This window comes from Protopterus annectens, chromosome 5.part0 (assembly GCF_019279795.1).
Source record: "Protopterus annectens isolate FY-2018-M chromosome 5.part0, PAN1.0, whole genome shotgun sequence".
In the NCBI taxonomy this organism is placed as follows: domain Eukaryota; kingdom Metazoa; phylum Chordata; order Ceratodontiformes; family Protopteridae; genus Protopterus; species Protopterus annectens.
The window spans coordinates 527083577-527098576 of NC_056735.1; the positions used below are offsets into that span (position 1 = coordinate 527083577).

Sequence of the window (15000 nt, forward strand, 5' to 3'; positions counted from 1 at the left end):
GCCTTTTCGGCCTTTTAGCCTTAATGAAATTTTCTTCTGAAGCCTGTCAGGATTAAAAGATGTAGATATGTGCTAAGTAGTATGGCAGTTAGTGTACCACCCTTGCCTAGCATGTAAAGTCACAAAGAACACTGGCCTGGAATGCAGATGAACTCTACCAAGTGCATGTATGTGCACAAACTGAACATTAAGAATCATCAGAAAATGAAATACCAACAATTACCCACCAAAGAAGGCCTTGTTCCCTGCTTATATACACCAAATCACAGCCATGATGTCAGTGTGGATTCAATTGTACCTTGTGGAGGCACGGAGTACTGGAATACCTTCAGTTTGAGAACCAACCTAAATTCCAGAACTCTGATGTAGAGATTATCCTCCACCTGTTACCAAACACCTCGAATATCCAGCCCCTGACAATTCCACCCCACCCTACAGTAGAGACGCCCAACAGTAACAGCCAGTACTGGGATAGAAACCTATGAATGATCTGTCCACTGTAAGATTCAGTGTATAGTGTAGAACCACTACCACCAATGCATTTTCACTCCTTCCAGATCTGCATCTGCTGAGATGTCAGATCTGTTAACCAAGAAAACTGTACCTTCACAGTCCACTGTATAATCTTCATGTAGAATGTGCCATGAAGGACCACGTAGACAGTAGCCATCAAAGTGCCATAAGAAACTGAACTATGATGATTAAATGCTAAGACTCTGCACTACATTTTACTGGAAAGAATCCTACCTAAAGAAAGTTCTGCCTTGCAAGAACATTAAAGTGCTCCCAAGGAATACTGATTTCTAAGAACGAGCCATCCAGAACATTGCAGTGTTCACAATTACGAAGGACAAAAAAAATGACAAAAAATATTCCTGTGCTATAGTCAGTCTGCAGTTGGCGTGGCAAATAGCTGGCCAGGTACGGAAACATCATCACATTTTGTAGCCTCTGACTTGCTACAACTAAAAAAATACACTTGATAAACAGAGTAAAGGTGTGGCTGAATGAACGCATCTGAAACTAATGACTGGATCCTATCTGGAAGCAAAAGCCTTCTGGACCCCATGGCAATCTTGATAAGTAGGTAGCCTTCTTGGAAGTCTACAGTACACATCTTGTTTCCTTCTTGCAGACAGGGAAGAATTGACTTTATGGCACCAGATGGAAAGACCACCTGGGAACAGAATTGGGTCACTCAGCTCTTGTATGCATTAGAGGTACTTTGCCTTTTACTGGCACAAAAGAGAAATTGTAGTAAGTGAACCTTTTGTGGTATGAGATCTTTTCTTACGGTTTAGCAACTCCTTTCATAAAACATTTTTGATAAAGTGGAATGTCTAGCAAGGGGAACAAAGTTGGGCAGGGGAAGACTGCGCACGAGTTTTGCACAGCTTCTGGTTGTTACTGTCTTTAGCAACTTGGCCTGCATAACAGCCAGCAACGCATCAAAGAGGAGGGATAAATGACAGCTGTCTGTCTTCAGTGTGAAACAGTCAGGAAAAACCTCCGGTATTAGATTGCAGTTTCCCCAAAAAGTATAAGTACCCCCTCCTGATGCTGGCTGTTCTTGCATTAGATCAGTGGCTGGAATGTCTGTAGTGCATCTTCCAAGACCTTTGTTTTCCTTGCTGTTGGTGTATACTAGCATCTATATCCTACCCTTAGCAGAAAAAAAAAAAAAAAACTCTTGGCTTCCAAGTATATAATCTGTTTAACAATATGACTCAAATGTTGACAGTCACCACACAGGCCACACAATTCTTAAGTTATGGCTTTGACAGACCCTATATTCCAAATCCTAATGGCATGTAACACTTATATCTGAATGGGATCAGAAGCACGAGAAAAGTAAGTAATTGGGTGTTACTTTACCCAAGACTCCCCCCCCCCCCCCCCCACACACACACACACACACACACCTTTTCAACTTCACTGGAAGACTAACATTATGCTAGCTGCTGGGTGTTTCACTTTCAACAGTTCTTCTGTATTAGCTTCATGTCATGTCTCTACAACCAGCTGCAGGATTTAGGACTTATTTGCTTAACACATACATTAAATATGCACTTTGCACTGGTATTTGGCATGCTTTTATAAATTTGTACTTTGCTTGCATTTACTAACTTTACAGCTTAAACATCTGCTATTCAGTGCATATATCAGTGGCATGAACTTCTCTCTGCATGCAGTATAAAAATATACAGTCCACAAAAACAATTGAACAAAACCAAACAAAAGAGCAGGACAAAGCCTATACTCCTATTCCACAGCTAAATTATGGAATGCTCTACCAACATCTATTACTTATCTAGATTCCCAAACTTTTTTGATTCTCTGCTCCCTTGCTGAATCCAGGTTTTCCCAAGCCCCCCCCCCCGTGGTATGCATAAAGTGCATATTTCAGGGATTCCCAAAGTGTGCACTGTGGCGCCGTGGAGAGCAATGGCTTACTCACAGGGGTGCCGCAAACTAATAAGCTTAAATGCAAAATAATTTGCGAACAGTTTGCAGTTTATTTTGCAGTTAAGCTTATTAGTTTGCGGCAAGAGTGAGAGAATGCAGAAATGAATGAAGAAGTGGCTGTCTGTGTGAGATTGAGAGAGTGAGAGCAATGTGTGAGTGAATGCAGGAATGAAGAAGAGGCTGTGTGCGTGTGTCAGATCGGGAGAGTGAGAGCAGGTATGAATGAGGAAGTGGCTGTGTGTGTGAATGAATACAGTTATGAATGAGGAAGTGTGTGTGTGTGTGTGTGTGTGTGTGTGTGTGTGTGTGTGTGAGAGATCGGGAGACTGTGATCAATGTGGGAATGAATGCAGGTATGAATGAGGAAGTGTGTGTGTGTGTGTGTGCACACGCGTGTATGAATGCAGGTATGAATGAGGAAGTGGCTGCGTGTGAGATTGAGAGAGTGAGAGCGATGTGTGAGTGAATGCAGGAATGAAGAAGAGGCTGTGTGTGTGTGAGATCGGGAGAGTGAGAGCAGGTATGAATGAGGAAGTGGCTGTGTGTGTGAATGAATGCAGGTATGAATGAGGAAGAGTGTGTGTGTGCGTGTGTGAGAGATCGGGAGACTGAGATATATGTGTGAATGAATGAGGAAGTGTGTGTGTGTGCGCGCGCTTGTGTGTGAATGCATGTATGAACGAGGAAGTGGCTGTGTGTGTGTGTGTGAATGCAGGTATGAATGAGGAAGTGGCTGTGTGTATGTGTGATATCTGAAGAGAGAGGGATGTGCGAGTGAATGCAGTTATGAATGAGGAGGGTGTGTGTGTGTGTGAGAGAGAGACAGAGAATGAATGCAGGTATGAATGAGGAGGTGACTGTGTGTGTGATTCACACCTCTCAACTGTACAGATTTTCGCAGAATTTCCAGATTTTTGCCTCATATTTTTCATGTGTTCCTCCTAAAATCTTTACTTTTCTGGCAAATAGTTGAGGACTGAAGTCATTAAATAATGACAGACATTTGAGATATCCTTCAGAGAATTCATGCTAATGCAAAACCTATTATTCTATCAACTTTCTAAGTTACTAAGAGCAATATTTAAAATCTGCTCCTTTTTGCCCCCCCCCCCAAAAATCATTTTAGGCTTTGTCCAGATTTTGAGCAAAAAATCTGGACAAAGCATAAAATGATGGGGGGACAAATAAGGACAGATTTTAAATATTGCTCTTACAAACTTAGAAAGTTGATAGAATAATGGGTTTTGCATTAGCATGAATTCTCTGAAGGATGTGGAGTCTTCAACTCAAATGTTTGTCATTATTTAATGACTTAAATCCTCAACTATTTGCCAGAAAAGTATTGATTTTAGGAGGAACACACCAAAAATATGAGGCAAATCTGGACATTCAATCACACACACAGCCACTTCCTCATTCATACCTGCATTCACTCACACATTGCACTCTCTTCCGATCAAACACACATAGTCACTTCCTCATTCATACCTACAGTCACACATCGCTCACTCTCCCAATCTCACACATCATCACTTTCTCATTCATTCATGCATTCATTCATTCACACATCACTCGCTATCCCGATCTCTCTCTCGCACACAGACTCTTGCTTTCATGCACACATTCACTCACACAGATGCACACACTCATACAGGCATTCACTTACCCGACGGCCAAGGTTTTGCAGCTTATTAGTTTGCGGCGCCCCTGTGAGGAAGCCGCAGTTCCCCAGGGCGACACGGTGCACAGTTTGGGGGTCCTTAATGCTTATAAATCCTCACTAAAAAGCTATCTTAACAACCGCACATGTTCTTGTTCCCTTAATACCAGACCCCCATAATCTTCTCCTCATTGCTCTTCTGCCCAAAGCTATAACAACCAATTCACCTGTTTCTCTCAAACTCATTCCCTGTGAAAAAATATAGTGAGTGGGTACTAGTGTACATCTCAGTTTTAAAACAAAGTACTTAAAATTAATTAAATATTTCTTTTTTTTCTACAAAGATGTCCTTACATTCAAGGTGATACAGTATTTGCAAAAAAGTTTGCTAGGATGTGATAACTGTTGTCTATATTTTTATATAATTTAAAGTCTTGCTTTCTAAAATTTTATAACTATCTATCTTCTGTCAACTGAAGTTAGTTTACTTATCGTGGAGCTTTACTCCCCAAGCCTCCACTGAAAATGGGTTTCTGAGCCAATGGACTTTCCTGGTCAATAAATAATGTACGCGCTAAACTGATTTGGCCTTGGGATACCTGATCATTTCCATATTGTCTGGCTTATGACACATTCTTAAAATAGTGGATTTATGAAAGTTATACCTTCAAATTCCATTTTGCTATGGAAACCAGACTGCCACAAAGGAGGCTTTAAGCTCTGCATGAGTGATGGAGAGACCATGGAATTTCTGGCCAAAACAGCAGTGGGCACATTGAACAGCGGTCTGAGGTAAAACATGCAACATCTGTGCTGGTTCTATTTCTGTAATTAAGAGTATGCCAGATTCATTTAGCAGGTTTTGGAGATGTACGCTCTTTCTTTTCAGTTCTTCCTGCAATTTCTTCAAGGAAAGATCCAGGCTTTGGGAAATGGAAGCGCTGATAGTGGGAATCGTAATGCTAATGTACTAGAGCCCAGTGTAGTAATTGCTTGTGTACATGAATTTACACATTAACTATACCGCAAGGAAAGGATATTCAAATAGATAGAAGCATTTCAGGATTCCAATCAAAATGAATTCACAGATGATATGCAAAGTCTCTGTAACCAACCTGCGTGCTACTACAATATTTGTGAGGCATTTTGTTTTTCCCATCACAAGATATCTTTGTGCTAACTATAGCACAAAAGAAGACAAATGCACAAATTCCAATTCAAACATTACAGGAAATGTACAGAATAAATTACTTGAGGAGTAATGCCAAATTATATAGTTGTTTACCTGAATCCATTTGTCAGGAATGGCCATGGCTAACCGATAATCAAAACCAGTGCCTCCCTGAGGTACAGGGATACAGAGTGCAGGCATTCCAGAAACATCCTGAAACAAACAAAAACAAAGTGTGTCATGCTTCTAGTTCTTTTTCAGACAGATTCAATTCTAAAATGTCACATATTCCTGTTTCAAAGAAACCTTCACTAATAATGCTGTGATATGCTAACAACCACAAGGCAAAATGAGAGAGCAGACATCACAACGTGGTAAATACACACTGCTAAAGAGAAAAACAGCTGCACCACACAGCCAAATCTGTTATTTGCCTGAATAAATGCCTTCACCAAGAAGTGCTACCTTCACATGTAAGCTTTTGTTTTTAAAGATCTACACACTGTAAGAACTTGGGGGAGGGAGGGGCAGTTAATTCCAATGCAAATCTGTGTTAGTTGAAAAGACACCAGAAATGATGCAGCTTTCTTTTTTGTTGAGTAACTCATTATATAGCTCTTCCTATGTAAATATGCTAGCCAGCAATGATTTCCATCAAACTGAGCAGGTGTTGCTTCAAAAATTTGCTTCTTTACTAGTCTAACTGGGTAGGTGGTCTGGTTCATGGACAAGTTTAGGTCTTGGATTTTCTATTGCCATAGCTATTTAAAAATATAGCTTACATGTTCATAATCAAATAAAAGTGAGAGAAAATAACAGTTTAAAAAAGGGGGTTTCTCTATATTCATAAAATATTTTACCTCCATACTTTTAGTTAGGATAATGCCCTGGGACGACTCAGCGTTCAATGCAACATTAACAAAACCCCTCATCACATCATAGCTAAACGTAGGATCCCCTCTATTTCTATGGATGTGATCGTTTCACTGCATTCAGCAATTAGTATGGTTAATCACAGAGTAGAATGACCCTTTCAATATGCATCTTATTTATTTATTATACATTTGTTGACTGGGATAGTCAGACTGGATCAAAGTCCATTTACAGCGGAGGCCCGGGGAGATAAGCTCCAAACATATACAACTACAACACAAAATGAAAAAAAAACAAAAAAAAAAAAAACAGAAATAAAAATAATATTACAATAGAAATGCAGATAAAAATAAAAATGCAGATAAAAAAATACATTCAGACTAAAATAGTACAAATTTACATGTAGGTTATTTCCAAAAGTACATAGTTAAGCATTGAATAGACAAGTATACAGGATAGAAATAACCCCGGTTATAGTCAGGAGAAGTTAATAGCTATTAGATAAGTAAATTACATTCATGTTGTTGGCTTAGCCAGGCTTGTCAGTGACATAGCCAGTTTAATGCCAGATGTTGTTTAATTGTGGCTTTAAATTGGCATGGGGAGGAGAGCATGGTCATGCCAGCTGAAAGTATGTTCCATATTCTACTTACAGAGTTTGCAAATAGGGCCATGCCAGCTGCATTGTTAATTTTAGTTGTCTGTATTTGTAGCTTATTAGATGAGCGGAGCAGTCGCGTGTTGTTATGGGGGAGGATATAATTTCTAAGGGCTGGAGTATTGTCTGGGTTATAGAGGATTTTGTTAGCCATTATCAGCAGGTTGCACTTAAGATTAGGAAATTCCAGCCATCCAAGCTGTTCGAGATTGATGGAGTGGTGGGTTCTGAATGGCAGGCTTGTAGCAAACCTGGCAATGTGATTATAACAGGTTGTTAGTCTATTAAGTTCAGATTTATTTATATTGGCTAGAAGGGGGGGGGCATATAGGAGTGTCGAAAGTAGGTGGTAGCAAGCAATGGCTATCTGTCCAACAAGTACTTTGAAAAGGCATCAGAGGATCCACACCATAGACAAAAAAAGTACATTCTAATACAGAGGGTATGAGCTGGAATGAAGATGGTTACTCAGGTAAAGTTAAGAAAGGGTACCAACTGAAACATACAAGGTGCACTCACTGTGCCAAGATGTGGTTAAAATTATTAAAATCCTTGCACCATTATTTAATGTTGACAATAAAATAATCATAGGTGCACCTTGAAATGACTGCCATCAGTCTGGATTACAGTGGGCGCACAGTCTCATACTTAAAAAAGTGAACCTGTATATCACCCTAAGAATTATTATTCAATAAATTGTCTTCCAAAAACAACATATAAACTATATGCAGGAACTGATGCAGGCCAATTATATAGTCATCTAGATAAAATTAGATCATGACATTACAACAGAAGAGGAAAAAAAGAGATCCCTATTGAACAAAGGATCATCTTTAGCTAAACAAAGCCATAAGAGAGACTTGAAAAAAGAACAGAAATCTCAGTATGGCATGGACAGACTACAAAAAAAAGCATTTAATGGTATTCCTCACTCATGGGTTATAGAATACTCACAAATCTACAAGAGTCACTACACAATTATAAGTTATATTGCAATTACTATAAAAAAGTGGCAAACCACTTTGAAACTGAACCATAAAAATGGGAGAAATTGCTCTCAAAGGTGTAAAAATCTGTTAAACTGTTTACTTAGCTTAGGTTATGGATTCAGTCTGACTGCAAGAAAATAATCTTGTCAAGACATGTCACCTGCCTTCTGTGGATTATCTAAGTATGAATTGTTCATATGACAAGTTCAGCCACAAGTCATTAAAATCTTTAAAGGTGTAATAAGAATGTAATTAGGTATCAACAAATATGCTAAAGCGACATTTATAGCAGTAAATTTGAATAAACCAGAAAATATAAACCTTGTGAAGGAATGAGGTATAAAAATAATTGCACAAGAGGGAATATATAGATATGTAGGAACAGATGAAGGGGCAGCAAATACAGCATGAACAGATGTGAACAAAGCTTAGTAAGAAATATTTTAGAAGATTGAAACTAATACTATACACTTCTTTGATATCTAGGAATAAGCTTCAAGCTGTAAATCAACCTGCATTCCCTGCTCTAACTTACAGCTTTGATATGACCAACTGGATTCTGAAAAAGCACTAGATAAGCATGTTAGTAAAACAAAAAAACTGATTTATAATTATCACATTATATGCAAGAACCATTGTTTGGCCTGAATATATATCCCTTGGTCTGGATGAGGCATAGGCCTCCTTGAAATTTACCTCATGTATAAGGCTGCTGTCTCATGATTGCATACAAATTCATCATCATCTGAGGCAGACACAGTAAAATGTCTATACCATAAAGAAAACAAGTCTAAGATGACATATTTGCTCTAGTTAGTAAATGCTGATCAGAAAAGTGAGGATATCAAATTAGAAATGGATAAAAATCAGGTCAAAGTAAAAAAGTGTTAAAAAAAGGAAGAATATAAAGAATGTGATACTGAAAAAAGGAGAAAATGGAAAGCCCAGAATTGTAGTGGAATGTACATACAGAAAACTACTGGGACAAAGATACAGGAAACTAATCTAAGGGGGTGGCGAAAGCAAACACGTTCTGGCTAGGCTTATAAATGCCTTCGGGCAGAGAACCTAGCACATAACTATGAACTTAGCACAACTTGAACCACAACGCTTTCTCACCAAGAAAATAAAGGTCCTAAATCATAAAAGCTACAGTGACCGTGTCAAAGCCCCAACCCTCTTCTTGGTATCTTACAGGGGCAATCACTGCCTTGCTTACAGAGCCTCAACTGACCCACTTCTTTCAGAGCTACTGCCCACCTGGGGGTCCAATGGTAGCATAAACAGTCATTTAAGATCTTATTCTCTTCAACATAAATGGAACATGTTTAAGGGATAGGTAGGTATGTATTGCAAAGAACACTACTACTCTGAAATCTTCTTCCTCTCTACATAAAGCAAAGCTTCTTACTCTGCTCAATTTTAATTTGGACAAATTGAAGGGAAACTGCACATTCACCCCTGGTTTAGCACATCTGTCCATTAAGGATACGAGTAACATGCAGATGTCTGGGTTATTCATAGTTAGAGAACACAAGGGATATAAACTTTTTGGGAATGCATGGCTAGGTTGTAAAAGATCTTAACTGATCGATAGCTTTGTAATCACTTAAACTCATGTGTATGAATGAATATTCATATGTATGTGTACATATCTATGCATTTGTATCTGTATCCATATATAAAACGCACACAATAGATCTTACAGGCCTGCAATTGTCTTAGCAGCCGTATGAGAGTCGCACATGTAAAGGAGAAAGTAACTTGACTAGATGACCTGTTTTACTACTATTGAAGAGAAAGTCTAGTGTGTAATTAAACTGTATTGATGATGTGCATACATGCATCTTGGCACGTGACAGCTTGAAAGCAGCTATGGATTTTCCCCTGGCATTCCTAGTTTATGTGATACATTTCTTAATAAATATTTAACAAGGATGTTGTTGTGTCTTTCGGCTTTTCACGGTTAGGGGTCGCCACAGCAGAACTCCGGTCCGCTAATGATTGGTAGTTGATTTTTATGTGCCGAGTTACCAGCCCTGATGCACAACCTTCAACGAAGGTACGCCCATTCATGCACGTCTCCACGCAGAAGACGCTCTAGCTGAGAATCGAACCTGACAGCGTCTTACTGTGAGGCAACAATGCTACCGCAGCACCACCACCGCGGGTAACAAGGATATGCTCATATAACCAACTTTATCCCTCAGCGACATCAGTATAGGGATACTGTGGGGGCGTATCCTTAGACTTCAGCAGATGTGCTTCAGTGTATATAAGCAGTGGTGTGCCCGTTAAGATTTATGGATGCATTTACACTCTGACTCTATGCTGATGTCAAACTAAATTTAACTAATGCCAGTATAGGAAACAGTATCATTTTATCAAGGATTTAATGAAGAACCAGGAAAAATGAATTAGAATGATTGAGGAAATCATCATATGCACCACAGTTCAACAGTTAAGTGACAGAACTTTAAAAGAAAGAGCAAATCAGTCTACCAAGACAATACATTCCTGATTATCACTGCAACTACTTCACATTATGTGGGCCAGGGTTGCTTGCTTCCATCTGCTTTGTTTAACTGTGTTCTAAAGGGAAGACTGGTATAGATATATGTATTAATTTAAGGCCTGTATTGAGCTGCACAATATTTTTGCCATATAAAAAGTTTACAACCAGCACTCCTCAGATTTAAAATTATTTTACCTGGAATCATATGGAAAAGACTGGTGACCTGAAGACTTGCGCCCCCAATATAGCTATCCGGTTAGAAGAGTCCAAGGAATAGGAAAAATTTAGAGAATGGAAAAACACTGCTGACCTCATGCAGAAGGTTTAGAGAACTTCAGCTGAGACAGTAATGTTAGGAAAGCCCTCTTTCGCATAAGGCAGAGAAAAACAATATTACCAGTCTTCAAAGGCCTTGGCTTCCAGAGTTTCTGCAATATCTCAGCTTTAAAAATTTGCTTACTGAAAGAATGTATACAGCATGATTGCCAGATCTGCTAATGTTTCAACAAAGTTCAGGTCAGTGACTACATTTATGAATTAGAAGGAAAGGTCATTCTTCAAGCTGCTTAGTGCAAAGGGGGTGATTTTCCTTCACAAGACTGTGCACGTCACTAATTATTCCACAACGGTTATATACCGAAACAAATATGAAATACAAAGTTAAAGCAAAAAAAGTCTCAACTACATTTGCCTAATTCCACTCAAGCTGAAGTTAAACTGCAGTACCAAACAGAGCAAACATCGAACCCAATTCAGTGAACATTCCTTCATCAAACATTCACTACATCGAATGTGTGAGATGGGGAAGTAAGTATTTGGCCTACACTTCCCAGTCTCTCACACGACAGTAGTTCAAACCCCTTTTCCCCACTGTAGTGCAGTCCTGGAGTTGATATATACAGTTAAGGGGGTGAAGCCTCCCACTTGGGTGGGTTTGAAGTACTACCATGTGGAAGACGGGTAAGTGCTGGCAAACTAGTTACTTTCCCCATTTCACACGTTCAATGTAGTGAACGTTCAAGCAAAAGAACATTCTCTGAATTCAGTTTGATGTTTAGTCCATTCAATGGCTGAACATAGATCCAGAGAATATAGCTGATGTAGCTGTCAACAAAAGCTTTTATTGCCCTAAAAGAACATGTTGATATTTCAGGAGAGTACTGTTGTGTTAAGTAAACTTACCATAAAAGAGCAGATGATCAAAAAGCTGCAGTAGCCTAAACTACAAAGGACATCCTGCCAAGGATCAGACTAGCTGGCCAACTTCCAAAGATTTAGGGTACCTTCCACACACCCTCTCCACTGCCAGACAATTCAAACTTCTAAAAATCATAGGCTCATAGGAAGTTACTAGGCTAATGGCCATAGGGCCCTTATAAGCCTAGCCGATTTCTTACCCTTACATCTATGATCAGCACTTTTGCCCCTGCCCAAGAGGGACACAGGTGTCTCCATCAAAGCTGCAGAAGAATATACCTTTTTCCCGTACCCATCAATAATATTCCCATCCTTATTAGAAAGAGCAGGACTGTTATTATCTATGTGCTTAGCAGCAGTGGAATCAACTAAGGTTAAAGCTGATGGGTCAGATTTGGAAAAAGTGTATAAATATTAAATAGGTTAAGGAACCTTATGCATCCTACCTACCTTTTTAGGGACAGCTGGCTGTCTATCAGGAAAATTGCAGCCAGTAACACATCCTCTAAAGCAGACAGGACAGGAGAAATAGGTGTAGGTTCTGGAAAATCCTTCTGTAACGATTTATTGTATTTTCTGAGGGACTGAAAAACCTCAGCATTCACCTACTAGAAACACTGGGACATTCTAGCAATAGTCTCAGAGAAAGAGAAACTTGCCAGAGAGAGAAAGACTCGTCTCCCCTAAGAGTCTGAATCAGAAATCGGAGGACAAAACCCTGAATCCATCATTGCATCTTCCTATTCAGAGTCAGAATCTTAAATATTTTCAGGAAAAGGAACCCTCTTTTACCAGAAATGACTTTACAAAAAGGATCAATATCCTGAATTAAACTCTGTGCCAGTCCCAGTAAACTACTGCTATCCAAAGAAATTTGAGGACTAGATACAGTATTGGTTTTCTGCTTCTTTTTGACAGGAAAAATTGGGCCAAAAGTGTTGCTAATGGCAGCTACTGCTACCCAAAGGGATGGACACAGCATCTGACACAACAGGGAAATCTTCCCTCTTCCAGGACTGACAAAAGTTACTCTCCCTTGCCCATTGAGGGGACTCAAACAACTGCAGAACAGTTGGCTAATCCTGGTCCATTGTGGCTGTAAGTGGCATACCAGAGGGACCCAGGTAAAAGATGAGTGGTCTGAAGTACAACAAATGGTCACAGCAGAGTCACCCACCTGCAGCTGAGGCAAATAGCTACCCTACTGTGGTTGCAAAGGCTGTTTGCTTAAATTTCTTTCTGTGTCTATAAGGATTGACCATGAGACCAGCAGTCTGTTACATGGTCAAGTGGAAAATGGTGCCTCTTTCCCTGGGAAGGCAAGTAGGAAATGCAGGCAAAACTACCAGACAACAAAATTACTTTGACAGAAGAGCACCACAATGGAAAAATTTCTCTACAGAAAGTATGGTTTCAGTTAGTTTATACTACTTTTAAACTGACCGAAAAACAAATGTTCCCTTTAAAAGAATGCTACAATCGAGACAGTCCATAAACACTCATAGCTTTAAAATACCATTCCCAATGAGGAAAGTAATAGAACAGTAGCGAATTTAAGAAAATGGAAGGTTTATTCCCCCCAAAGCGAACTTACCTGCCAAGCAAAGAAAAACATAAGCCAACCCGTTGATCCTCAAAAGACTCAGAGGAGTGTACTCTTTGGCATCTGTGAAGGTCTGAAGGGCTCTGTGCCCAAACTTGTCTTTCAGTCAGATCAGCTAGAGCTGATTGATAGTTTGGGTACGTGGCAGGTTTCCTGTAGCTTTGGAACCTGGCCGTCTGTTATATCCTTGGAAGGATACAGCACATATAAGTTAAGGCTACTGGAGCTGTTTATGAAGAATACGGTATTTGTTTTCATAGTAATCCTGTATTTATGACTGAGACAGGGACGACTCATGACAGAAGCCTGTAACTAAGATGCTCTTTTTGCAGAAGTCAGAGTAATAAGTAATATTGTTTTTCAAGATGAGAACTTCAAAATCAGTTTCACAAGCATGTTCAAAATGAAACAGACCACAAGATAAAGCTACCTACCTTCTAGGCAGGCAGATGTGTAAAACCCCCTTCTAAAAACTGCTTCACTTGAGATAGGATAGAAAGGAAAGTATTTAAGGACAGACACACATGTCCGAGAACTGAATCATGATAAAAGAGTGACAGGACAGAATATAACATGCACAGATACTGAGGAAATCACAGATTCTAAGGAAGCACGAGTCTGGGCCTTAAAAGGGTTCTTGTCATTGGTTTAACACCAACTAAAATTATTTTCCACTTACCAATACAGGGTTTTCTTGTAGTAGGTTTCTTTGCCTCCTTTAATGCCAGCTGCATTTCCTCAGAAAAATGATGCCTAAAAGCTATTAATATTTTGTTATCTGGGCCGTGGCCGCTGTGGTGCAGCGGTTAACACTGTCGCCTCACAGCTAGAGGTTCGCCCATTTGATTCTCGGCTGAAGTGCCTTCTGTGTGGAGTCTGCATTTCCTCCCCGTGGTCGAGTGACATCTAAAGACATGCAGGTAGGTGTGTGGGTGAATGGGTGTGCCTTCTTCGAAGACTGGGCATCGGGCTGGCAACTTGGCACCGTAAAAATCCACTGCCAATCATTTGCAGACCGGAGTTCCGCTGTGGCAACCCCTAACCGGGAAAAGCCGAAAGACTATCTGGGCTGTCAAGTTAAGATTATGCCGACTGACCCATATCAAACAAATGTGTAACAAAGTCCGTTCTGAGAGGAAGCTTGTGCTAATTGCCATTGTTGCTTTTGACAAAAGGGAATCACCAAAAAATTATCTGGGGAGTCATTCTGCATTTTAGGAGCATTGGTCATCAGAGAAAAGGGTGAAAAACATAGGAACATTCCTGACCAAGGAATGAAAACGCACGTCTTCCAGATATGATTTCAAGGCGTCCTGGAGTAGAATTTTCTCTCTTGCAGCTGGATGTAAACTGAAACACTTGAGGAATTTTCCAGAGATAAATCAAATCCTGGAAGACATCCAAGTTCAACTTCCATTCATGAGGGTCTATCCTGGTCCTGCTCAGCTTGTCTGCCACAATGTATTGTTCTGTCAGAATGCAGATAACTGGGGGAATAAACTGAGCTGAGTCACTATTTCCCAAGCTACCTACCACAGTTAGTCTGCAAAGGAGTAGGAGATAGTTCTCCACTGTTAATGTACCACATCACTGTGCTGCTGTCTGACATTTATGTGATTTAATTTGTCTTGCTTGTTCTAGAGGCCCTGTACTTTTCACTTCCTTGGACACAGCTCCCCAAGCAAAGTCTGATGCAGAGTGAGCAGGGTCTGGAAAGGTAAAAGGAAGACCTGCGTTAACTTGTTACAGCCTAGTGTGCCTCCAGGCGTTTCAGCAGTTACCTCCTACTGATACGTTCAGGCATCAAATATAGCTTACTCATATATGCATTAATAATTCCAAAATCATGCAACATACAAGGTATCAGA

General features: G+C 39.8%; 1 protein-coding gene across 1 annotated transcript in view; it reads right to left on the reverse strand.

Annotated features, from left to right (window-relative positions):
- GBE1 (1,4-alpha-glucan branching enzyme 1) overlaps positions 1 to 15000 on the reverse strand; it is a 1706938-nt gene that overhangs the window by 652659 nt on the left and 1039279 nt on the right. Inside the window, exon 7 of the mRNA XM_044071842.1 lies at positions 5412 to 5510. Within this exon, the coding sequence (XP_043927777.1) occupies positions 5412 to 5510 (99 nt within the window). The remainder of the gene's footprint in view (positions 1 to 5411; positions 5511 to 15000) is intronic.